Source organism: Salmo salar, chromosome 01 (assembly GCF_965601325.2).
Source record: "Salmo salar chromosome 01, fSalSal1, whole genome shotgun sequence".
NCBI classification, from domain to species: domain Eukaryota; kingdom Metazoa; phylum Chordata; class Actinopteri; order Salmoniformes; family Salmonidae; genus Salmo; species Salmo salar.
Genome location: NC_138291.1, coordinates 31290806 through 31317180, shown reverse-complemented (window position 1 = coordinate 31317180; position 26375 = coordinate 31290806). Strand labels below are relative to the sequence as shown.

Sequence of the window (26375 nt, the reverse complement as noted above, 5' to 3'; positions counted from 1 at the left end):
CATTTTTCTTTCTGTACAACATGTTCTGTGATTTGGATTTGAGTATTCACATGTTTCCCTCTTCCATCCTGCCTTAATTACACTATTGTTAGAAGAAGGAGTGTTCCTCTGAAGTTCCTACAAGTGCACTGGAGTGACAACAGTAAAAGTAACTAGTAGTCTAGACAAGGTTTGAGACCAAATGAAATCAATTATTTCCTATTGCATCTGTCCTTTTACAGTCTCAATGTGAGCAAGATATATTACAACTATTTACCACTCAGGATTTGCAATTGAAACTGTTCTAACTCTGAGCAATGCAAACAATGACCTTTCCTCAAATAAACAGCTATGATCATATAGTTTTTGTTGAGTATGAAGAGTGAAGACAACATTATTTTGTTGAGTGACTTTGTGTGCACTTGAGAATATCTATGTGGTATTTGAATGTGACTCTGCATACGCTTTCTCCATCCCACCCTCCATGCTGCAGTAGGACTTCTCACTGACTGGTCCCGGTGAGGGAGGCAATAGACGACAGCAGCAGCCACAACGTCAGCCCAACGTTATCCCCAGCATGGCCTGTTCTCCTGAAAGTGGGACAGACATTTCTTCCCTGCTCCAGCTCCAGGATGTGGGCTCCAGCAAGGCCCAAGAGCGGGGGAGCTCCCCGGGACTCCTGCCCGCCCTCTACAGCCCTCCGAGCGGCATGGAGAGCCGCACATTCTGCATCCCCTCTCCCTACACAGACAACAGCCATGATTACAGCCACAGCCACGGACCCCTAGCCTTCTACAACCCCTCTATGCTCGGCTACAGCAGACCACCTATCTCCGACAGCCCTTCTCTATGTCCACCCCTCAGTCCCTCTCTCTTCTGGCCCAACCATGGCCACGGCCAGCACAACATGCCCTCGCTGACCTTGCACTGCCCCCAGCCCCTGGTGTACAGTGAGCATAACCCCCACGCCCCCTGGGTGGAGCCTAAACCCCACGGCCTCAGCCCCAGCAGGTAGCTACAAGCCTTCAACATCTGACACACCCTCCGTTTGTATCTTTTAATGTTTACACCTGTCTTATTTTACCCTTTCTTGTCTCCTATAACATCTCAGATGGGTAAACAATAGGAGAGAGCCTCTTAACAAAACGGAGGCTTCTACTTTGGAGTTTGTTTGTTAAACATTGATTGACGTTCCTTCTCATAGCCCTCTCCTCCACCCTACCAAGCTGCTGGGGAAGAGACTGGAGGACGGAGAGGAAGTGAACTCCTCCTCAGCCAGCTGTGTGGTGGTGAAGGCAGACATGCACTTCTGTGCCGTGTGTCATGACTATGCTTCGGGCTACCACTACGGCGTGTGGTCTTGTGAGGGCTGCAAGGCCTTCTTCAAGAGGAGCATCCAAGGTATGACCACCAGGGGAGTTGTGTGGGATCATTACCATGTCTACCCTAGGGACTGTGGTCATGGTGGCCACCCTCTGTCTCAGTGCCCTGTAAGGTCTGCCACTCCAAAAAAGTATATATATATATATATATATATATATATATGCCGTGTGTCATATAAATAAAACATTTGGTGTAAAAAAAAACGTTTTCAGTGTAAACTTAAAACAACTCGAACCAGATAGAAAGTATGTAGCAAAGATAATGGAGCTACAGTACCAGTCAAAAGTTTGGAATGAGTAGGTGTGTCCATTCTAGCAACCAGCTTCATGAGGTAATCACCTGGAATGCATTTCAATTAACAGGTGTGCCTTGTTAAGTTAATTTGTGGAATGTCTTTCCTTCTTAATGCGTTTGTGCCAATCAGTTGTGTTGTGACAAAGTAGGGGTGGTATACAGAAGATAGCCCTATTTTGTAAAAGACAAAGTCAATATTATGGCAAGAACAGCTCATATAGGCAAAGAGAAACGACAGTCCATCATCACGGAAAGGATAAATATATATTTTTTTAATCGGTAAAATTAAATAATAATTATATACAATTTTAGGCTATTTGTGCAGTAATTACATTGAACTTGGTGCAGTCTGTTGGTCCTTTTCTCACCACTCTAATATTTCTGTCACGCCCACAACAGTTTACAGATTTTGAACTTCAGTAATGGGTGAGCTATGTTGCCCGGCAACTTTGTACTAACTAGCTACGTTAGCTGACATAAATATAAACAAACAAACGTCGCTTCTTCTGAAGGGGCATGGGGGATAAAAGGCCCAACGACCATGTCGATAATGCAGAGACAGCGAAACCCGACTGCAAAAAAACCCCAAAAAAACCTCGTTCAATAGAAAATATGGTGAGGCCTACCTAAAATATGGCTTTATTGCGACAGGTGACTCACATGCTCCAAGTCCTCTGTGCGTAGTATGTGGAGATCGCTTGTAGAAAGTCACTACTGGCAGCACATTTCATTGACGAGGATGGGTCGCAAAACTCGCTTACCTGTGCGACATATTCAACCTGCTAAACGTACTAAATCTGTCACTTCAGGGGAGAATGACAACTGTCTTTAAGTTGGCAGATAATGTGGCTGCATTCAACTCCAAACTGGAACTGTGGGGACGGCGAGTGGACAGGGGCATATTTGACATGTTCCAAACATTAGTGGGGATTTTGGGAGAGACTGAGACTGAGCCGTCTTTCTCCCAGCTGGTGCGCGATCATCTAGCTTCGCTGTCATCAGAGTTCAAGCGTTACTTCCCAATCGCCAAAGACCCACGAAGTGTGAAGGAAAGGATCCGCGACCCATTTGTGACTCGACCGTGCAGGAAGATCAACTCCTTGAGGTTGCAAATGACGCTGGCCTTAAAAGTATGGTTGAGAACCTAATTTCTGCCAACCTTCTGGATTAAAATCAAGGCTGAATATCCTGAGAGAGCGACAAAAGCACTGAAAACGTTGCTTCCAATTCCAACACCCTATCTCTACGAAGGGGGGTTTCCGCAATGAAGGCAACAAAAACTAAGTTACGGAGTAGACTGGACATAAGGAACACCCTTCGGGTATCACTGTCTCCCATCACCCTTAAATGGGACCGTCTTGTTGCCTGGAAACAAGCTCAGGGCTCCCACTGATTCAGTGACATGGTGAGTTGCAATGTTTTTATTATATGGTCGTTAGAGAAAAATCGGAACTTTGTTTTTATAATATCATAACATTAGACCTACTTAAACTAAAATGTAATGAAAAGGCGGCTGTGCTAAACTTGTAGGCCTAATCGATATTCTGGCCGTGTCAAAAATATTGTCTTTATGAGACCGGTCAATGGTGCAAAAAAAGGTTGGGGACCGCTGCTTTAAGACATGAATGTCAGTCAATCTGGAAAATTTCAACAACTTTGAAAGTTTCCATATGCAGTCGCAAAAACCATCAAGGGCTATGATGAACCTGGCTCTCATGAGGACCTCCACATGAAAGGAAGACCCAGAGTTACCTCACCCTCAGAAATTGCAGCCCAAATAAATGCAACAGACACATCTCAACATCAACTGTTCGAGGAGACGGCGTGAATCAGGCCTTCATGGTCGAATTGCTGCAATGAAACCACTACTAAAGGACACCAATAAGAAGAAGAGACTTGCTTGGGCCAAGAAACACGAGCAATGGACATTAGACTGGTGTAAATCTGTCCTTTTAATCTGATGAGTCCAAATTTGAGATTTTTGGTTCCAACCGCCGTGTCTTTGTGAGACGTAGAGGAGGTGAACTGCATGTGTGGTTCCACCGTGAAGCATGGAGGAGGAGGTGTGGGGGTGCTTTGCTGGTGGCACTGTCTGTGATTTATTTAGAATTCAAGGCGCACTTAACCAGCATGGCTACCACAGCATGCTGCAGTGATACGCCATCCCATCTGGTTTGTGCTTAGTGGGACTATCATTTGTTTTTCAACAGGACAATGACCCAACACACCTCCAGGCTGTGTAAGGGCTACTTGACCAAGAAGGAGAGTGATGGAGTGCTGCATCAGATGACCTGACATCCACAATCACCTGACTTCAAGCAAATTGAGATGGTTTGCGATGAGTTCGACCGCATAGTGAAGGAAAAGCAGCCAACAAATGCTCAGCATATGTGGGAACTCCTTCAACACTGTTGGAAAAGCTGGTTGAGAGAATGCCAAGAGTGTGCAAAGCTGTCATCAAGGCAAAGGGTGGCTGCTTTGAAGAATCTCAAATCTAAAATATATTTTGAGTTGTTTAACATTTTTGGGGGGTTACTAAATGATTCCATATGTGCTATTTAATAGTTTTGATGTCTTCAATATTATTTTACAATGTAGAAAATAGTAAAAATAAAGAAAAACCCTTGAATGAGTAGGTGTGTCCAAACTTTTGACTGGTACTGTATTTATTTTTTTAAATAAGATCATCTTTGAGAACTAACAATCACCAAAATAAAACCTAGACAGTCAGGGAGAATCTAAAATTCCCAAAATGTCATGGCATGGGCCCCCCATTGATTTTATGTTTTAGTCACTCAGACAGCATAAGAAGAACACAGCATAAGTCATGGCAAAATGTTTAGAATTGCAAGAAACTTGTTTTAAAACAGCAACATTTTGTCTCTGCGGCCAAGAGGGCCTCAAATTTCTGCCATTGGCCACGCCCCCCCCCCCCCCCCCCCCAAACGCTAACTTGACCATCGCTGCTGAAAGAAATCCTAGGGGTGAACGCTGAATTAGGTTGATCAGATATGATGTATAGTACAGACATGTAATATCTCCTATCTCCATCTATCTCATCTAGGCCACAATGATTACATTTGTCCAGCAACTAACCAGTGCACTATCGACAAGAACCGCCGTAAAAGCTGCCAGGCCTGCCGCCTACGCAAGTGTTATGAAGTGGGCATGATGAAGTGTGGTAGGCAGCCATCTTCCTTATCTAGTCTCTCCCACTAGTTGTGTTTTGAAACCTAACCTTATGTAGTCAATAGAACATTTGGCAAGAGATACTGTAAGCTTGTAGAGGTACCGTATCTGTAGGAGTGAAACCTCTCTGTTGCTTGTCTGTGTTGTTGTCCAGGTGTGAGGCGAGAGCGCTGCAGTTACCGGGGGGCGAGGCACCGGCGTGTACCTCAGGGGCGGGGGGCGCCAGGCGGGCTGGTAGGGGTAGGGACCAGGGCCCAGATGCGTCTGGAGGGGGGCTCCCACCCTCAGCTGGAGGTGCACCACTCGTCCCTGACCCCAGAACAGCTGATCTCCTGCATCATGGAAGCGGAGCCGCCAGAGATCTACCTGATGGAGGACCTGAAGAAGCCCTTCACTGAGGCCAGCATGATGATGTCACTTACCAACCTGGCCGACAAGGAGTTGGTCCTCATGATCAGCTGGGCCAAGAAGATCCCTGGTGAGACACCTGGAGGGTCTGTCTGTCTCTGTCTGTCTCTGTCTGTCTCTGTCTCTGTCTGTCTCTGTCTGTCTGTGTTGGTGTCCCAGGTCTATATTTGAGATAGGATGTATATGAAGAAAATAGCTATCTGGCTGTAAACCCTTCACACCCTACCCTTTAACTGTGTCCATTACTGTAGTAGTTGGCCCTTAGCCTTCTCTTTACGCCACATACAGTACTGCAGCCAGGCACACAGCTGTGTAGTCCTGTTGGACAGGATATCACACAGGCTATGAAGGGGTTACTACTCCTCTCCTTTCTATCCTGCTGGTGAGCATTGTTCCCTCCCCACTCAGGGTTTTAGAGGTGAGCCCAGCAGGTGCCCTCTCACTGGAGATGGGACTGAGTTCACACACACTCTTGTCTGAGATTGGGTTTGGTGAAAGAAGGAGATGTGACAATTAGCTTGTATCGTCTGCTATAAAGAAGAACAAAAACTCCACAGACTAGATATGCATTGTGGATTTTTGTTTCATCATTGCAAGGTGTCTCAGTATTTGGCTTTGTTCCAATGTCCATCCTTCAGTACTTGTACCAACAGACTGCTGGGAGCTTAGGGTGTCTCTAGTGTGTGAGGGCTCGACCATGCATTTAATCTGTCCTTTAATTAGTCCCTCTAAAGTTAGGGGTCTTTTAGTTATTTTTATGTTCTCTGGTTCCCAGACTCAGTCCTAGTAAAGCTATACAATAGCTACAGTGAACAATGAACACTCATTTCCCACACTTTCTTTTTGTGTGTGTGCACTTGTGTACTACAGGCTTTGTAGAGCTGAGTCTGACGGACCAGGTGCACCTGTTGGAGTGTTGCTGGCTGGAGGTGCTGATGCTGGGTCTGATGTGGAGGTCTGTCGACCACCCTGGGAAACTCATATTCTCACCAGACCTAAAGCTCAACAGGTACAACTGCTTATGTTTTACTACTAAACTTCAAAATACAGTATACCGGTATAAGATTAAATATCACATCTTCAAGTAAAGAAATTTGACATAATGCATTTCCTGTCATATCTTGGTCAGTATTAAGTGCATCCTTTTTTTATCTAGAAAAGACCAAACTGCAAAATAATTGTTTTTAAATAATGTTTTTTACTATGTGTCCAGTTAAAAGCATGTGTTTTAATATGTGGTGTTGTGTTGGAAAGACAGGCCTGAGTTTACCTCTCCCTCTTCACTGGTCACTCCCACAGGCTCAGGCTCATTAGCTTTCACCAATACGCCTGGAAAAGAACAGTCACATTCTCAGTACCCTCTGGGGCCAGCATTATTCACTCTGTGTGTGCGTGGGTACTGATAAGAATGATAGTGTTACAGTGTGTTCTCCCAATAAATTGCTGAGGTTGACCTCCCATAAATCTGAGCTATATGAAAATGCAATAATACCGACATCAGTGTTTGCTTCAGACGATTGGACAGAATATTCTCAAATTCCTGATTGATTAGTATTTTGAGGTTCTTAAGTTAATGTTGAGTTTTGTTTTGACTTTGAACTTAGGCCATATCAAAGTCTTAATTTGCTGACGAGCACCTTTTTTGAATTGTCAGTAAACAAAAGGTTTGTCTCTAAATCACAAGTCCCACTTTGTTTGTCAGAATTATACATGTGTGTTGTAGCCTAAAAAAGTTTAGCATTGGGGTTTGTTAAAACATTGAATGTTGGTTATTTAGCTGTATTTCTGGTTTTGGGTAAATCTAATCTGAAGGTTAGAGGATTTATTGTCCTTGAGAATGATCTCACCCCTGAGACTGAGATACTGGATGTGTGAGTGCTTGTACTACATGTCTATATGTGAGTGTGTGTGCTGTTAACTTGTCTAAGGAGGTGTGTGGCTTTTGAATACAGTAGGTGTGCACATGTGCTCCTATATTTATTTGCCTATCTTTGAGTTTACATGTCTGAAGCCTTACAGCAGTGTATGTGAGTGTGTGTTTTGTTGTGTGGTTGAGTAGTGTTTCACCTTTTCCACTACCACGGCGACTATCACTATAGGCTTAGCTAACCTTGGTGTGTTCCCATAACATGGGACTTATTGTTCACAGTCCTCTGGCCATTGTGTGGCTTTGGCACTGTCTCTTGAGGCTGCTGTGAAAAACACATTAAGTAGAAAAGTGGGTCAGCGTTTTGATTGGACTTTAATTTTGTCACACCCCTCAAGAAATCTCTCAACATTCATTTCATTCATTTGTGGCACTCCATTACTAAGAGTTTTTATTACAGTATGTGTGTACCTACGGTTATACAATATGAATAATGTGCAGTGCATTTGGAAAGTATTTAGACCCTTTGACTTTTTCCACATTTTGTTATGTTACAGCCTTATTCTAAAATGGATTATTGTTTTTTTCCCCTCATCAATCTAATGACAAAGGAAAAAACAGGTTATTCAAATTGTTTGCAAATGTATTAAAAATAAAAAAAACTGATCACATTTACATAAGTAGTCAGACCTTTTACTCAGTACTTTGTTGAAGCACCTTTGGCAGCAATTACAGCCTTGAGTCTTCTTGGGTATGATGCAACAAGCTTGGCACACATGTATTTGAGGAGTTTCTCCCATTCTTCTCTGTAAATCCTCTCAAGCTCTGTCAGGTTGGATTGGGAGCGTCGCTGCACAGCTATTTTCAGGTCTCTCCAGAGATGTTCGATCGGGTTCAACTCCAGGCTCTGGCTGGGCCACTCAAGGACATTCAGAGACTTGTCCCAAAGCCACTCCTGCATTGTCTTGGCTGTGTGCTTAGGGTCGTTGTTCTGTTGGAAGGTGAACCTTCGCCCCAGGCTGAGGTCCCGAGCACTCCGGAGCAGGTTTTCATCAAGGATCTCTGTCCTTTGCTCCGTTCATCTTTCCCTCAATCCTGACTAATCTCCAGTCCCTGCTGATGAAAAACATTCCCACAGCATGATGCTGCCACCCATGCTTCACCGTAGAGATGGTGCCAGGTTTCCTCCAGACGTGACGCTTGGCATTCAGGCCAAAGAGTTCAATCTTGGTTTAATCAGACCAGAGAATTTTGTTTCCCATGGTCTGAGAGTCCTTTAGGTTCCTTTTGGCAAACTCCAAGTGGGCTGTTATGTGCCTTTTACTGAGGAGTTGCTTCCGTCTGGCCCCTCTACCATAAAGGCCTGATTGGTGGAGTGCTGCAGAGATGGTTGTCCTTCTGGAAGGTTCTCCCATTTCCACAGAGATGCTCTGTCAGAGTGACCGTCAGGTTCTTGGTCACCTCTCTGACCAAGGCCCTTCTCCCCTGATTGCTCAATTTGGCCGAGTGGCCAGCTCTAGGAAGAGTCTTGGTGGTTCCAAACTTCTTCCATTTAAGAATGAATGTTCTTGGGGACCTTCAATGCTGCAGAAATGTGTTGGTACCCTTCCTCAGATCTGTGCCTCAACAAAATCCTGTCTCGGAGCTCTATGGACAATTCCTTCAACCTCATGGCTTTGTTTTTGCTCTGACGTGCACTGTCAACTGAGGGACCTTATATAGATGGGTGTGTGCCTTTCCAAATCATGTCCAATCAATTGAATTTACCACAAGTTGACTCCAAGTTGTGGAAACATCAAGGATGATCAATGGAAACAGGATGTACCTGAGCTGAATGTCGAGTCTCATAGCAAAGGGTCTGAATACTGTTTTTTTCTTTCTTTTTTTCACTTTTTCATTATGGAGTATTGTGAGTAGACTGATGAGGGGGAAAAAATCATTTCATCTATTTTAGAATACGGCTGTAACGTAACAAAATGTGGAAAAGGTCAAAGGGTCTGAATACTTTCCGAATGAACTATACTGTGTGCATAATACATATCTTTCCCTCTGTGTGTTTGTAGGGAGGAGGGAAACTGTGTGGAGGGCATTATGGAGATATTTGACATGCTGCTGGCAGCCACCTCTAGGTTCCGGGAGCTGAACCTTCAGAGGGAGGAGTACGTCTGTCTGAAAGCCATGATCCTCCTCAACTCCAGTGAGTCAAATAATTAGTACCTCTGTACTGTATGAGAGGCTGTGTGGGTGTTGAGTGTGTGTTTGTCCCCAGTCAGAGACCTGGAGGTGAAAGCACCTTTTAGGAGCTACTTTTGTAATTGGGCACGTTTGCCATATTTCCATTGAGGATTTACACCAGTGTTTTACCCAAAAGGCTCAGACTTTTTTGTTTCCATCTACGTGGGCTGGCACCCGTGTCTCATGGACCTGCTCTAATTTGAAGCCAAGGCAAGGCCCTAGGTACTTTTCAGCTTGCATTTTCATAACAATGGCTAACTGTGAATGCAGATGTAATTAATTCTGTTTGCCACAAGTCTTTTTATTTTTTTATTGTCACACTCCTGATGAAAACACAATAACACTATAGCATACATTAACATTAAACACTGGCGGCCCACTGGTGTGGGGGTAAGTCTCAATGGAAAAGTACAAGTTGTTTTCCTTTCCCAGGGATCAAGGTGTCCTATCCCTATCAATGTTCACCCCAGGTTTCAGTGGGGTGACTGACTGCTCTGTCTGTCCTCACTGGGGTCAGAGCTTGGGCCACACATACACTGGCTCCCATCACTGCCAGACTCTGTTGATTCTCTTCCAAAAAAGCTGGAAAAATACAAATTGTGCAACAGAAATCTAGTTTAGAAACTCGGAGCATAGGATTGCAGAATTGTTTTGCTGGACAGAAGTAAGATATGTCTCAATTCCTCAGGCCTACATTTTGTCTATTCTTGTTTGGAATGTCTGATTCATGAAGGAGATGTTTGTAGGCCGAAGAATTTTCTCCCCACCAGTGCCATCTAGTGTTTCAAATGCAAATTAATTATGTTAAGTGATAGTAGGATTTTTTGTTTATGGAGTTAAAGTAAGTGAACGTGCTCTCTGTGATGTGAGTGTGACAGGTGGATGTTTGCCAGTGATTCTGCTTCATAAATGAATAGTTACATAGGGTCTATGTTTGTGTCCACCTGTAGACATCTGCTCTACCTCTCCGGAGAGGGCAGAAGATCTGGAGAGTAGGGGGAAGCTGCTGCGTCTGCTGGACTCAGTGACGGATGCCCTGGTGTGGGCCATCTCCAAACGAGGCCTGTCATTCCAGCAGCAGTCATCCCGCCTGGCCCACCTCCTCATGCTGCTCTCACACATTCGCCATGTCAGGTAGGCTACAGCAACAGCAATGTCTCACTAGCAGCAACAAGAGTCTACTGTGTCAGTGTCTGTTCAGTCAAGTCAGTGACATAAAAGCACACCTGCAGATCTGTCCATTGTACTTTTTTGGATGTTTATCAAGATGACATTCCCCTGTTCCTTCTCTCCACGTCTCCTTAGTAACAAAGGCATGCAGCACCTCTCTAGCATGAAGAAGAAGAATGTCGTGCTGCTCTATGACCTGCTCTTGGAAATGCTGGACGCCAACACAACCCACAGCAGCCGTATGTCCGCAACTCATGACCCCTCTAACAACGACCCCACAGAGCCCCCAGCAGCACCAGCTCCTGCTGTAGACACTCAGCTCCAGCTACCATTCCAAAACCCAGAGGAGAGCCAAACACTCGAGAGCATTAGTAAGTTAATGAAGTTGGGTTAGCCACTGAAGATGTAGAATGTATGTTCACCAATACTCCAATGTGTTCTCCAGGTACATCCAGTCAGGATGCTGGCCAGCTGAGAGAGGGGAGATGTGTACCTCAGTGAGAGGATACAGCGTGGGACATGGATGGAGACTGCCTGAGACTGTAAATCACCTTAAAGGGATGACTGGACTGAAGGAGAAGCCAGACTGGCACAATAGGACAAGTGATGGATCTGACCGAAGTCCACACTCTGGGACAGTGTACACCATTCCCAATAGGCTGACTGAGAGTAAAATCTCTTATAGACTGCAGAATGTGTCTTTGTGAGGTAAATATTACAGTTGTATCCATTTCGGATGTTTTTGGTCTATGGAAAAAATATGATTTGTAACAGTGAATTGACTGTATTTTTGGTGTAATGTCCTTGTATTAATGCAGTTGGTAATGTAGCTAGTAATGAGTACATCTTTTAACCTCTACCAGTCAAAATGTCTCCTTTTGATATATTTCTAAACTTTTTCACCTTTATCAGTGTCTGCGAACAATTCATACCATCCTACTGTAACTGGCTTACTTGGAAATTGGTGCATGAAGTCCATGCTGTGAACATCATTTATCAAACAGGACTATAGCAATGAGATGTGCATTTGACATTTTTTTAATCAGATTGTGGGTGTTCTTTGCCTCATACCACAAGGTGCATACTGCTATTACAGTACAGTAACTGTAACTGTGGCTTTTCATGCTGGATGTGTGGAGGGGATGTGTTATGATGTACTCATTGTAAAAACCTACATTTCAATCTGATGAATTTTGTGGCCTTTGATTTAAGATGACTGCTAGTCTCCATTCAAGTTTGTGTGAGAGATCAGAAGCCAAACAAAAACCAGCAACTGCTAAAACTCACACACTTGTACTTATGCATCCTGATCATACCCTGTCCCTCCTGTAATGATTTGTTGCTTGTGCTGTTTCTGATGTTCAATGTCAGTCATGTTTGTATTGATAGAAAATCCACATACAGAGCTTGTCATAGAGGCATTTTAGCCCCAATGGAATTGCAACCAAACATCTTAAAAGCAGCTGTAAAATGTGAATGTAGTTCTATTGACATAAGCACAGACTATGGCAAACAATGTTTATTGTCAAGTAAAAATGAATTCAAGCTATTCATCATCCATAAATAAGCATTAAAAAATGTATTCAACTGTACACCATTGTTTTCTCTTTGTTTCATTGTACTACAGAGCAGTACAAAGTGACTTGACTATGTACACTAATGGAGCTAGGTAAATTAACTGTTCTCTGATCAGCTCCAACTTGACACATTTTTTTACACGAGTAAGCCTTCTTTGTGAAGAAAGCCAAAGCATACGGACAGGAAACCTTCTAGTCTATACGTACTCTTTGATTCTGCATGTACACCGCAACATTAATCGCTCACTGACTGGCCCAGGTTCATGTCACCTATATATTCATATACTGTAGTGTATTCTATAGCTATGACCGCATCAGATTTTACTCACAATATTCAACCGCAGGAAAGAAAAGTGTAACAGAGGAGCACATCCAAACGTTGTTGATTTAGTTTTCCGGTACTAAAACGATTTGTAAGCCGCACTCTATGTCCCCCATCAGCCCAGGGTGGCCCACAATCACAAGGCCTCTTTGGGAGATAGGGTTGCTCACACACATTGTCAATAATTTACCATTGCTTTGTCAGTAGTTTGCCATTATGTACAAATGCACTCATACACACAAAATCATAGGTACACTGTAGTGTAAATAAAATATTTATAAACAAACACATTTTCCACAGCACTGACTACAGCAAGGCATGTTTGCCGTTGATTCGCTACCATAATTCAGTGAAAATGACATCACAGTGTACATGATTCTAAATCAAACAGACAAAAAAACAAAATTGTTTTCGGTCGATATGTACAAAAATGTGTGATATCCACAATTGGTTGTCCTAAGTAAAATGGTAGAAACAGTAATGATCAATATCCTCAGTACTCTGAGCCTTTGGTAGCAACTGCAGTTTGCCATTATGAGTATACAGTATCTGTAATGATAAAACAAAGCTATCAAAATCATTTTGAAATATTTTTTTGTATGTGGAAAACAACTTGATGGGGATAATAATCATCTTCACTACATATAAAAATGTTTACTTCAAAACCAAACCAATGATATGGCTTATTTTCTTATTTTCAGAGCCGCATAACTTCATGAGCGCTCAACATATATTAAATATAAATATGTATACATAAATACCTAATTCAATTTTACTTTAGACAACTTTTCTAAAAAACATTTGGAGCGGAGAAACAGAACGCTTGGCTCCAGTCTGTGTTTTTCGGGGCCGTTTCCGACAGTGGTGGATGGGGACTTTAAAAGGCGGGGGCATGGGGGTGGGTGTTGTTGCTGTCTCATGTGGGCGGGGGGCCGTTGGTGTAGCGCAGCATGGGGTAGAAGGAGCGGGCAAAGTTGTTGGACAGGGCACAGCTGTAGTCCTCTTCAGACAGAGGCACCAGGCAAGCCAGCACCAGCAGCAGCAGGAAGAGCAGGTGGAGGGGGAAGGCAGCACGCAGTACCCTGTAGAAGAATGGCCGAGCTGAGGAAGAGTCTCCCTTCTCCTCCCTGGCGATGGAGAAAGAGATAGTGAGAAAGGCATTAGTACGGCTATGGACATTAGAGTCAAACGGATAAAAAAAGTTGTCTGAGGACAGTCACAGACATTGGCATAATCTTTCTCGGTAACATATTTACATCAGTATTCAAGCCCAAGCCCTGTTCTTATCACTCAGGTATTTTGTTCCTACATGTTAAAAAGCGTTAAATGAAAAGGGTGTAAAAGGTGTGAAAGTTGTGAGATCAGGCGTTTAGATTAGCACGTACTTTCTGCAGCCTGCGTCTTGGACTCCTGCAGCTCTCATTCCAGCTTTCTCCTATGCACATACACATCATACCATGCCGTTCGATCACATTCCAGTCAATGCAGCATAGCATTTCAAATAGATTCATAGTAAACATGCCAAAACATGCTAAATGTATTTAAATTTATGGTTATTACAGAATGTTCACTGTAAATAGCGTTGAAGGCTTGATTGAACCCAACAGTGAACAACCCTAGCAGTCAGCCACTATTTGCATATACTCTGCATTAAAGCACCAGTCTACATGCGTGAATGAAGGTGTACCTTCTGCAGCTGGAGTTGAGAGCTGAGCGATCCCGGAGCAACACTATCCATCTCAGAGCTGGTTGGACACGATTCCTGTGACACACACAGACGGTACACAAACAGTCACATCATCAGTCAGAGAGACAGACACACCAAACCTGTTGACACTACCAACAATAAAAATAATAATAATACTGTCAATGACTGCACCACAGCACATAAACCCTATTCACAAAAAAAAATTAATGATGGGGTCCTGGTATTGCATAGGTAAATAACCCAATGTTGACGTACCAGCCTGCCTTGCAGGATGTGCAGGTCATTGGCCACCTGGCGCAGTAGTAGTCGGAGCTTGTTGCCGATAACGTGGACCTTCTCCTTTGCCTCGACGGTGTCCTCAGCCGTGGCCTCCAGGAGGAGCTGGGAGGAGATCTCCTGAAGGGAGGAGACCTGCTGCTGGCGCCCACGCAACTCCTCCTCCAGGGCCTGCAACATGGCAGGAGGCGCAAGAGAGACCAGGCCTCAGTCAGCACGCTCGAACAGTAGGACAACTACAGTAACTATTACAACTTATAGGTCAGCTCTATCCTATAATCAAGCTTATTCTCTTTCAAATTGCTCTGTGCACATAAAAGTATGCCAGCTTGTGAACCTTTCTACGCCATACTAGCAGCTATACTATATATTAGGATATATTGTCCACTATGCTCTGTTATTTGATGCTAAACGTTTCTATGGAAGCTTGTTCTCCCTTCTTCACCATGAGTGTGTCTCTGTGCTCCAGCAGGACAGAGTGCTGTGCAAACCGGTCATGGATGTTGACGGCGTAGTGTGTGCTCTCAGCCCTGGCCAGCCACAGCAACATGGAGTGCAGCGTCTCATGGAACTCCTAAACAGATAGGTCAGAGGTCAATAGGACAAGGTTAGTCTTATCCATTGTTTTTTATTTTTAGGTGTCTTAAATGACGTCCAATTCCCTACATAGTGTGCTCCATTTGACCCGAGCCATAGGACGTAGTGCCATGCCCTCAGTGTTTGGTCTGAAATGTGAAGTCACGAGCTCTGACTAGCGGTGCCAAAAGCCCTGGTGTGTCCTAGAAAGCCTATGTAAATTACGATTGCCAGAACGGCCAAATAAAATGCATTAGACACCCGTTTTTAGCTCTAAATGTGTTCATTATGATCAAGTTTGATCCTCACAGTGAATTGTTTTAAAGTTCGCTGCAAATCGAGATATTTAATTTAATAGTGATCAATGATGACTACTACAGTGAGCTCCAAAAGTATTGGGACAGTGACAAATGTTTTGTTGTTTTGGCTCGCTGTACTCCAGCACTTTGGATTTGAAATTATACAACAACTATGAGGTTAAAGTGCAGACTGTCAGCTTTAATTTGAAGGTATTTTCATCTATATCGGGTAAACCGTCTAGAAATTACAGCTCTTTTTTGTACATAGTCATCCCATTTTAGGAGACCAAAAGTATTGGGACAAATTCACTTATAGGTGTAATAAAGTAGTCAAAAGTGTAGTATTTGGTCCCATGTTCCTAGCATTTTTTTTTTAATCATGCATGCAATGATTACATCAAGCTTGTGACTCTACAAACTTGTTGGATACATTTGCTGTTTGCTTTGATTGTGTTAATGGTAAATAATGTATTGTGTCATTTTGGAGTCACTTTTATTGTAAATAAGAATAGAATATGTTTCTAAACACTTCTACATTAATGTGGATGCTACCATGATTACAGATAGTCCTGAATGAATCATGAATAATTACGAGTGAGAAAGTTGCAGAGGTATAAATATCATACCCCCACAAACAATGATGACATCACCTGTTGGTGAGAGATTAGCATGTCTTGGGGGTTTGATATTTGTGCATCTGTGACTTTCTCACTCATCAATATTCAGGACTATCCGTAATCATTGTAGCATCCACATTAATGTAGAAGTGTTTAGAAACATATTCTATTCTTATTTACAATAAAAGTGACTCCAAAATTGGTCACAAAAGCATCTGAAACACAACCAAAACAAACAGCAAATGTATCCAACAAATGTGTAGAGTCACAATCTTGATGTAGTCATTGCGTTCTATGAATATGGGACCAAATACTTAACTTTTGATTACTTTAATACACATATAATAAACAAGCATTTCACTACACCCGCAATAACATCTGCTAAAAATGTGTATATGACCAACAAAATTTGATTTGATAAAAATTTGATTTGATATACAGTACCAATCAAAAGTTTGGACAAACCTACTCATTCAAGGGTTTTTCTTTATTTTTACTATTTTCTATTTTGTATAATAATAGTGAAGACATCAACACTATGACATAACACATATGTAATCATGTTGTAACCAAAAAAAGTGTTAAACAAATCTAAATATATTTTACATTTTTGATTCTTCAGCCACCCTTTGCCTTGATGACAGCTTTGCACACTCTTGGCATTCTCTCAACCAGCTTCATAAGAAATGCTTTTCCAACCGTCTTGAAGGAGTTCCCACAAGAGGGCCGCCATTGTTCCTGTTCCCAAGAAAGCTAAGGTAACTGAGTTAAACGACTATCGCCCCGTAGCACTCACTTCCGTCATCATGAAGTGCTCTGAGAGACTAGTCAAGGATCATATCACCTCCACCCTACCTGACACCCTAGACCCACTCCAATTTGCTTACCACCCCAATAGGTCCACAGACGACGCAATCACACTGCCCTGACCCATCTGGACAATAGAAATACCTATGTAAGAATGCTGTTCATCGATTATAGCTCAGCATTTAACCTGTTATGGCTAGGGGGCAGTATTTTCACGGCTGGATAAAAAAACGTACCCGATTTAATCTGGTTACTACTCCTGCCCAGTAACTAGAATATGCATATAATTATTGGCTTTGGATAGAAAACACTCCAAAGTTTGTAAAACTGTTTGAATGGTGTCTGTGAGTATAACAGAACTCAAATGGCAGGTCAAAACCTGAGAGATTCCTTTACAGGAAGTGGCCTGTCTGACCATTTCTTGAACTTCTTTGCCATCTCTATGTATTACAAAGGATCTCTGCTCTAACGTGACACTTCCTACGTCTTCCATAGGCTCTCAGAGCCCAGGAAAAACCTGAATGTCGTCATTCCAGCCCCAGGCTGAAACACATTATCGCCTTTCTCAAGTGGCCGATCAAGGGACTGTGGGCTTAGGCGTGTGCACTGGCCGGCCCCGTCTTTGTGATTTTTCCTCTGTTTGCCGAAATGGAGATTCCCGGTCGGAATATTATCGCTTTTTTACGAGATAAATTGCATAAAAATTGATTTTAAACAGCGGTTGACATGCTTCGAAGTACGGTAATGGAATATTTAGATTTTTTTTGTCACGAATTGCGCCATGCGCGCGACCCTGATTTACCATTTTGGATAGTTTCTAGAACGCACGAACAAAACGCCGCCCTTCGGATATAACGATGGATTATTTGGGACCAAACCAACATTTGTTATTGAAGTAGCAGTCCTGGGAGTGCATTCTGACGAAGACAACAAAGGTAATAACATTTTTGTTATAGTAAATCTGATTTTGGTGAAGGCTAAACTTGCCGGGTGTCTAAATAGCTAGCCCGTGATGGCTGGGCTATGTACTTAGAATATTGCAAAATGTGCTTTCACCAAAAAGCTATTTTAAAATCGGACATATCGAGTGCATAGAGGAGTTCTGTATCTATAATTCTTAAAATAATTGTTATGCTTTTTGTGAACGTTTATCGTGAGTAATTTAGTAAATTGTTAGTAAATTCCCCGGAAGTTTGCCCCCCGCCCCCCTGCTAGTTCTGAACGTCACATGCTAATGTAAAAAGCTGTTTTTTGATATAAATATGAACTTGATTGAACAAAACATGCATGTATTGTATAACATAATGTCCTAGGTGTGTCATCTGATGAAGATCATCAAAGGTTAGTGCTGCATTTAGCTGTCTTCTGGGTTTTTGTGACATTATATGCTAGCTTGAAAAATGGGTGTCTGATTATTTCTGGCTGGGTACTCTGCTGACATAATCTAATGTTTTGCTTTCGCTGTAAAGCCTTTTTGAAATCGGACAGTGTGGTTAGATAAAGGAGAGTCTTGTCTTTAAAATGCTGTGAAATAGTCATATGTTTGAAAAATTGAAGTTTTTGTATTTTTGAGGAATTTGTAATTCGCGCCACGCCTATCATTGGATAGTGGAGCAGGTGTTCCGCTAGCGGAACGTCTAGATGTATTAACACCATAATACCCTCCAAACTCGTCATTAAGCTAGAGACCCTGGGTCTTGACCCCACCCTGTGCAACTGGGTCCTGGACTTTCTGACGGGCCACCCCCAGGTGATGAAGGTAGGAAACAACATCTCCACCCCGCTGATCCTCAACACTGGGGCCCCACAAGGGTGCGTTCCCAGCCCTCTCCTGTACTCCCTGTTCACCCATAACTGCGTGGCCATGCACGCCTCCAACTCAATCATCAAGTTTGCAGACGACACTACAGTGGTAGGCTTGATTACCAACAACGATGAGACGGCCTAAGAGAGGTGGGTGAGGGCCCTCGGAGTGTGGTGTCAGGAAAATAACCTCACACTCAAAGTCAGAAAAACAAAGGAGATGATCGTGGACTTCAGGAAATAGCAGAGGGAGCAGCCCCCATCCACATCGACGGGACAGTAGTGGAGAAGGTGGAAAGTTTTAAGTTCCTCGGCGTACACATCACGGACAAACTGAAATGGTCCATCCACACAGACAGCGTGGTGAAGAAGGCGCAACAGCTTGTCACCAAAAACACTCACAAACTTTTACAGATGCACAATCGAGAGCATCCTGTCGGGCTGTATCACCGCCTGGTATGGCAACTTTTCCGCCCACAACCGTAAGGCTCTCCAGAGGATAGTGAGGTCTGCACAACGCATCACTGGGGGCAAACTACCTGCCCTCCAGGACACCTACACCACCCGATGTCACAGGAAGGTCAAAAAGATCATCAAGGACAACAACCACCCGAGCCACTGCCTGTTCACCCCGCTATCATCCAGAAGGCGAGGTCAGTACAGGTGCATCAAAGCTGGGACCGAGAGACTGAAAAACAGCTTCTATCTCAAGGCCATCAGACTGTTAAACATCCATCACTAACATTGAGTGGCTGCTGCCAACATACTGACTCAAATCTCTAGCCAATTAATATTAAACAATTGGATGAAATAAATGTATCACTAGTCACTTTAAACAATGCCACTTTATAAAATGTTTACATACCCTACATTAGTCATCTCATATGTATATACTGTACTCTATACCATCTACTGCATCTTTGCCTATGCCGTTCGGCCATCGCTCATCCATATATTTATATGTACATATTCTTATTCATTCCTTTACACTTGTGTGTAAAAGGTAGTTGTTGTGAAATTGTTAGATTACTTGTTAGATATTACTGCATGGTCGGAACTAGAAGCACAAGCATTTCGCTACACTCGCATTAACATCTGCTAACCATGTGTATGTGACCAATAAAATTTGATTTGATTTGACATGTGCTGAGCACTTGTTGGCTGCTTTTCCTTCACTCTGCTGTCCAACTCATCCCAAAAGCCTTGAATTCTAAATAATTCTCTGACACTGTCACCAGAAAAGCACCCCCACACCATCGCACCTCCTCCTCACAGTAAAAATAAAGAAAACCCCTGGAATGAGTAGGTGTGTCCAAACTGTTGCCTGGTACAGTAAGTGAATTTGTCCCAATACTTTTGGCCACCTAAAATGTATTAAAAGTGCTGTAATTTCTAAACGTTCACCCGATATGGATGAAAATAGCGTCAAATTAAACCTGACAGTCATGGCATGATTTCAAATTCAAGGTGCCAGAGCACAGATAACACAGATAACACAACCCCTCAAAAAACGGTCACTGTCCCAATACTTTTGGAGCTCACTGTACGTGTCGTCATTTGTCGTTCTGACAGAGATCAACCACAGGCAACGAGGAGGCTCCCGGTTGAATTTCTCAGGCAAGATGAAAACAACTACATCGACCATGATCCTTTGCTAGTTACGGCCACTTTCACCACAATCGTTAGCACCAAATATGGTAGTGAGAGGAAGTCCAGCTGCGAGTAGTGGGAGAGGATAGAACTGGGCCAACATTCTGCCAATTCTCTCATCGATGAAACTTCTGATCTCAATATGTTTTTCTGTTCCCAAAACTAGAATATTTTATAAACAAAGTTTTATAGACTTGACGCTTTTCCAAAGTAAAAAATATATTTATTTATTTATTTATTTATTTAACCTTTATTTAACCAGGTAGGCCAGTTGAGAACAAGTTCTCATTCACAACTGCAACCTGGCCAAGATAAAGCAAGGCAGTGCGACACAAACAACAACACAGAGTTACACATGGAATAAACAAACATACAATCAATAACACAATAGGAAAAAATATATATATACAGTGTGTGCAAATAAGGTAAGATAAGGGTATGTAAGGCAATAAATAGGCCGTAGTGGCAAAGTAATTACAATTTAGCAATTAAACACTGGCATGATAGATGTGCAGAAGATGAATGTGCAAGTAGAGATATTGGGGTGCAAAGGAGCAAAAAATAAATAAATAACAATATGGGGATGAGGTAGTTGGGATCTCGCTAGCTTGTGCTTGGCTTTGCCCACCTCCTTGCTTGTTATGCCCACTATGCTTAATTTGCTAGCAGTGTAAACGACACTTTAGTTATAAATATATTTGATTCAGCCCCATTCAGAAATATGGCGTGCTTCAAATACTTCATGCTCCATTAGGAGTATTCCATAGGAATATGTGGATGACATCAGTACTATCTACTGATTTTCATTTCTATATGCGTAGTGTACTATGGGGAATACGGTATCATTTGAGATTTGACCTCAGAGTGTATTGTATCGAGTTGTTTCCCTCACCTGGCACTGCATGAGTGCGCTCTGCAGTCGTTCTTCCCAGCTCTCCAGCCCGATGCAGGCCTGTGTCCAGCTGTGATTGGCTGTCCTCAGGCCCTCCTGCAGCTCCTGCAGCTCAGCACTGTCCCCACACTGGAAGTCCTGCCCACTCAGGTTGATGGAGATCATCAGAGACTTGTAGCTGTTGAACGTCTTCTGCATCTCCTGGACAGAGAAGAGGAAAATAGTGTTTCTTGTTTGTCCATAAATCAAAGAATGTTTCACATTCATCTCTTTTACTAATGAAATAAAATCCCTAGTTTCTGTCTATTGTTGCCCCACTGGCGTTACAGGAGCTGTATCATACTTAGGCCCTCACCTTGAGTCTCCTGATGTTGCCCTCCATATCTCGGATGCTGGTAGCCGGAGCCAGCCTCTGCAGCCTCTCTAGCTCTGGTAGCACATGGCCCAGCCAGGAAGTGATCTCATTGAGGTCAGAGTTCAGCTTCTGCCACTGCTGCAGGTCCTGTTTGATGCATAGCTCGTCACTGAGGGCCTGGGCCTGTAGCAGCTCCCAGCGCTCGATCACACCTGCATAACAACAAGTCACAATGGTTATAAAGGCCATTGTGGCAGATGTAAAGCCTAGTCCCAGATCTGTTTGTGCTGTCTTTCCAAACTTTGCAACACAAAACAAACAGATCTGGGACCAGGCTAGCAGATATAGATATAGCAGACAGAATATAAATGGCTGTGGATCAGTGTGTGTTATCAATGACACCTACCAGTCTGTTTGTCTGCGGTGGTTAACGTGGTGAGGCCTTGGTCCTCCAGCTCCTCGTCATTTAAGATCAGTTTGACCCTCTTCACACTGTCGATACTGCCACTGCACTCTGACATCAGCTTGACCTGGCCCACGGACACAGACATGCCAATGTCACTACTATCATCACTATCATCAACTAACAGTTATGTCTTTATCCAATGATGTTACTGTATATACAGTTTAATTTGTGTGTTTTGAAACAGGCAGACAGTATGGTGACTTACATAGCCCTGCTGGTGAAAGGGGGTGCTGGTGATGTGGGTGGGAGAGGAGCCCAGGCCCAAGATGATGTCCCTGGGAACATGTTTCCTCTCCTGTGGCTCAGGGGAGTGCCAGCTGGGGGGGTCAGTCACCGACTTCACTGGGATGGGGAACAAGAGGAGGAAGCAAGTCAGACTAGGACAAGATGGTTCTAGGTTCACTGAGTGGTCATGGGCAGTTGGGCTCCCCTATGGCCACTTTGAGATTCACTTATGCTGAAAACACAGATTTTTTTTTTTTTTACCAAATGTACATGCACACTCGACCAAAGGAGATGCCATGAGAATGCCATGACAAGTGACTACATGCATGCAGAACACTCAGTAATCAAATAGTGAATCTACAAATACCATCAATAAATCCAGTGATGTATAATCATGCAGTGGTGTGTATGAAGCTATACAGATGCAGGTGGTTATGGTCAAGTCATGGTCAAGGCCTGTGGTGGGACAGTGTTATTAACATCCAATAATGTACAAAACCAATCTGTAGGCCTGTATGTCCAGGGGAAGTGGGATAGCAGAGCTGAGATATTGGGATGGGGAGTGGGGGGGGGGGGGGGGTCATGCCTGGCCATCATAACCACACAGCAGTTCAGACACATGCAGGACAGGAGGCAGAGTGCCTACCCGAGACTGCTCTCAATGCTTTGGCAGTTGCCTTAACAAAGGACTCTGAGCTCTCAGTGATTTCTACATCTGCAACAAAAGAAGGGTGTCAATAGGTACCCTTCTCTTAGACCACTATGGATAGAATGGCCCTCTTCCGCATACTCTTCTTCATTCATGCTCATTCACCTGGTAACAAAGACTGAGACAAAGCCAGGTACAGGAGACTAGAGAAGTCTATCAGTGGTCATTACCTGACATGGCGCTATAGTAGGTAGCATCCTCCTCATCCTCATGGGATGAAGATCCCCCCACATCCACAGTGTGGTCCCACTCCAGGGGGATAGAGTCCACGCTGACCGGGGTCTCTCGCCCCGAACACTCCAGAGGGGGGGCCAAGAGACGGCACACGGCCTGCCGTCCCAATGACTCGCCCGTCACTCGGGACTCATCCTCCTCCTTTTCCTCTTCGTCTTCCTCCCCCCAGGAACTTCCAGCCAGCTCCGCTGAGTCCTCCAGATCTGTGTCGCGGTCAGACAGGTCCCGCTCCTCCTCCAGAACCTGAGGGAGAAAGAGGTAGGGATACCAACCTTCAGTCATACTGTGTAGATGCATAGCATTTCCAATTATACTTTCATAACAAGCATCTTGTTTGTAAGTGTAATTGTCCAGGAAGGAAATGGATTCATATCCACAGTTTCACAGACTGGAGTTATATGACTATTTGACTGTTAAATGAGGTGAGGTAGAGTGTGTCATAGTGTTGCGGTGAAAGGAGATGCAGCCCACTGACCGGGCGTCTGTTGATGAGGCGGTGGTGGAAGCGGGCCACCCTGCCAAACACCTCCTGGCAGTAGGAGTGCAGCTCCTCCAGCTCATCCTCTATTAGCACGGCGTCCAGAGGAGCACTCTTCTGGATCAGGTTCTCCCCAAACACGATCAGAGCATCGATCTTATTGGTGTTCAGAGTGATCTCCTGCTGGAAGCCCTGAGGGAGGGGAGACCAGAGAGAGAGATCAGCTATCAACCCGCCAGCCAAACATTAAGCATAAACACATCGTATCAATAGTTGAATAGAGGAAAAGGAAAGGAAGATGGATAGACTATGGTGGCCGGTGGGAGTCAACGTACATTGAGCTGCCTCATCTTGTCCTCGATGTCGCTCTCTGAGAAGTGCTCGACGTTGGTTAGCTGCAGGTCCATCTCAGTGAGCCAGACCAGGATACCCTCCCGTGTGCCCTCAAAGTCTTCCCTCTGAGAGGTAAAGTGCTGCAGGGGACAACCGAATAGAAGATTAACATTCAGACATTTAGTAGAGATTTAGTGGATCACTTAAATTGAGTGATTAGTAAAATCAGCAGTAATCAGCATAGGAAATAACAGTGCATTGTTATTTCAAAATCAGAAATCATCAGCATTGATAGTGAACTAGATTGAAAGCAAGTTCATTCAATCTAATGTGGAATAACGGATTTATTCTTGGCAAAGGAGAAAGTATATTCATAGCATATATGGAAATGTCCTATAGAGAGAGAATTTAGCTGCTCTGTCCAGGCAATGTGGGGAAGGGTCAGAGGGCGACAGAAGTGAAGGTCCCTAATCAGATGCTTCTTTAAAAAAAGATCCTCCATCTGGCTCCAGCCACATGCCACAATGGAAACAGCTGCTTGGCAACGGGACTGTCCTTGCTTTTTCACCATCAGAGAGGTGACCTAAATACAGCAGGCTTAGTGCTGATGCTGAGCTAACGCATCACTCAGATCACTACTCACATCTACACTCAGAACCTAAAATAGCACACTGGTGACCTTACACATCAGCACTATAAGATAGAGCGTGTTTTTACGTGACTCTTGAATAACCCCAATCTGTTCACATTCCCATTCTGACTTGACCTTATCCACCAGAATTTCAGATGTTGACCTTAGGGTAACTGATTCAGTGAGGAAATATTGATAACTCCTCTCACCCTTAACCCCTATCCCCTGACATCTGACCCTCTCACCTTGAGTCTACGGAGAATGGCGGACACCCTCTTCTGCAGGCTGTCCCAGCGCTGGTTGCCCTCGTGAACCATGACTTTGAGTTTGCTGGAGGCGTCGGTGCGGTTCTCTCTGGCCAGACGGCGATACTGCTTGTTGACCAGCTCCAGCTGGGTCAGCCTCTCATGGACCTGCCTCTGGAATGCCTGGGGGTGGAATCAGGGGGTAGGGGGGCAGGGAGATAGGTCTGGGTTAAGACTGACATTAAATATATTTTAAGAGTGACATTGGATTGATGTTGATTGGAGAAACATGTGTTCTGCACTCTAGAGTCTAAGAATAGATGAAAAACATGGCAACGCTTCCCGGTGAATACATGTAACCAACGCAAATATTGATTCCTCTATTCAATATAGTTCAACAATTACATGCATGATTATGTCAATTAAATGTTCAATATCAACCATGGTCAATCTGGAGGCTAAAGAAACGCACATCTGTTTAGGCGAGGTGCTGGCTAGCGGAGTAGAACACTTGAAAAATGAAAGGAGAGCCGCACACTCTAGGAGCTCAGATGGAATAATTTAATAACCAACGTTTCGACAGCTAAGCTTTCTTCATTAGGTTATCATCAGGTTATCACGGAATTTCAGCCATGGAAACATACTGTAAGAGCAAGACAATCATATTTGGTAAATAATAGTGTCATACAGCTATTCTGGTTGCTCTCAAGAAAAAGAGAGGGCTTCAGCAGAGCCCAGATTAACCAGCCTAATCTCTGTTAGTAATCCATACAAACACGGAAGGCCGAAGGTTAATTGTCTCTAGTCACCACATGAGAACCTGACTACTCGTAAACAGAATGAATACTCTGACCAAAAGCTTTCTCAAACGTTCAGTGGCAGATGTGTCGAGAATATTTTGGTGTGAGGGCTCATAGGTCATCAATGGGTGTTTTTGCTGACCTCAAACTTCTTGAGTTCCTCCTTGGCGCTGGTGTAGAGGACATCCGCCGAGACAGGGTTGGCCGCGGTGCGCTCAGCTGTCCTCAGCCAGTCTTCAAAGCGGGAATAGTCATCCAGGAACTTACACCACAGTCGCCATGTTTCCTCAATCCTAAAAGGAAGAGGTTGTAGAAAAAATGTATAAGCTATATATGAGGGGCTACCTTTTTGACAGTTGTTTATTTGTGTGTGTGTGTGTGTGTGTGTGTGTTCATGCCTCACCTCATCCTCCTCTCCATGGACATGGCACAGATGTTCCTCCAGCGGCGGTCCAAGCTACGGGTGGTCTGTTGGATGGAGTCGTTCTCTGTGTCGCTCCCACAGGCATCAGCATCGTGGAGAAGAACATCACAGAGAGTCAGAACTGACGCTACGCCCTCCGTGTGCTGCTCAATGTCCCGCTGCAAATCCTGCATACAGACACAGGAAGATATAGACAACTGTTTAGATACACCTGAGTAACACCCATTGCTTTTGAAGTAAGTCCTCAACCTCCACAACACATCTCCTGTCAGAACAATAGAATCTTTCAGAAGCTGCGGTTTGTTCTCTGGAATCTGCCGTTGCCCTGGCCAAACCTGGAGGCCTGGAGAGCACAGCAATGTAAGTGTCATTTCCAAATGCATCTGAGTGTTCCCTCACTCTCTGTAATGACCAGAATAGCCC

The 26375-nt window shown here is 43.8% G+C and overlaps 2 protein-coding genes across 7 annotated transcripts in view; one reads left to right on the top strand and one right to left on the bottom strand.

Moving 5' to 3' along the window:
- Positions 1-12117, top strand: part of esr2b (estrogen receptor 2b) — a 32435-nt gene extending 20318 nt beyond the window's left edge. For 3 of the 6 annotated variants that reach the window (XM_014171749.3, XM_014171929.3, XM_014171838.3), the window contains 9 exons: positions 473-990; positions 1184-1380; positions 4721-4837; positions 5000-5323; positions 6124-6262; positions 9184-9317; positions 10306-10489; positions 10661-10896; positions 10971-12117. In XM_014171749.3, coding sequence (XP_014027224.1) covers positions 557-990; positions 1184-1380; positions 4721-4837; positions 5000-5323; positions 6124-6262; positions 9184-9317; positions 10306-10489; positions 10661-10896; positions 10971-11026 — 1821 coding nt within the window. In that variant the 5' untranslated portion in view covers positions 473-556 and the 3' untranslated portion in view covers positions 11027-12117. Of the gene's footprint in view, positions 1-472; positions 991-1183; positions 1381-4720; positions 4838-4999; positions 5324-6123; positions 6263-9183; positions 9318-10305; positions 10490-10660; positions 10897-10970 lie in introns of those variants that run through there. The other 3 variants (XM_014172068.3, XM_014172152.3, NM_001252366.1) reach the window with 2 other exon arrangements.
- The window catches only part of syne2b (spectrin repeat containing, nuclear envelope 2b), a 153001-nt gene continuing 138655 nt past the window's right edge, over positions 12030-26375 (bottom strand). Inside the window, exons 114-129 of the mRNA XM_082957505.1 lie at positions 25932-26119; positions 25671-25821; positions 24729-24911; positions 23855-23992; positions 23517-23711; positions 22978-23284; positions 22745-22813; positions 22079-22215; positions 21814-21937; positions 21408-21619; positions 21053-21253; positions 14854-14982; positions 14388-14579; positions 14112-14186; positions 13810-13859; positions 12030-13551 (exon numbers count right to left, since the gene is read on the bottom strand). Coding sequence (XP_082813631.1) covers positions 13341-13551; positions 13810-13859; positions 14112-14186; positions 14388-14579; positions 14854-14982; positions 21053-21253; positions 21408-21619; positions 21814-21937; positions 22079-22215; positions 22745-22813; positions 22978-23284; positions 23517-23711; positions 23855-23992; positions 24729-24911; positions 25671-25821; positions 25932-26119 — 2562 coding nt within the window. The 3' untranslated portion in view covers positions 12030-13340. The remainder of the gene's footprint in view (positions 13552-13809; positions 13860-14111; positions 14187-14387; positions 14580-14853; positions 14983-21052; positions 21254-21407; positions 21620-21813; positions 21938-22078; positions 22216-22744; positions 22814-22977; positions 23285-23516; positions 23712-23854; positions 23993-24728; positions 24912-25670; positions 25822-25931; positions 26120-26375) is intronic.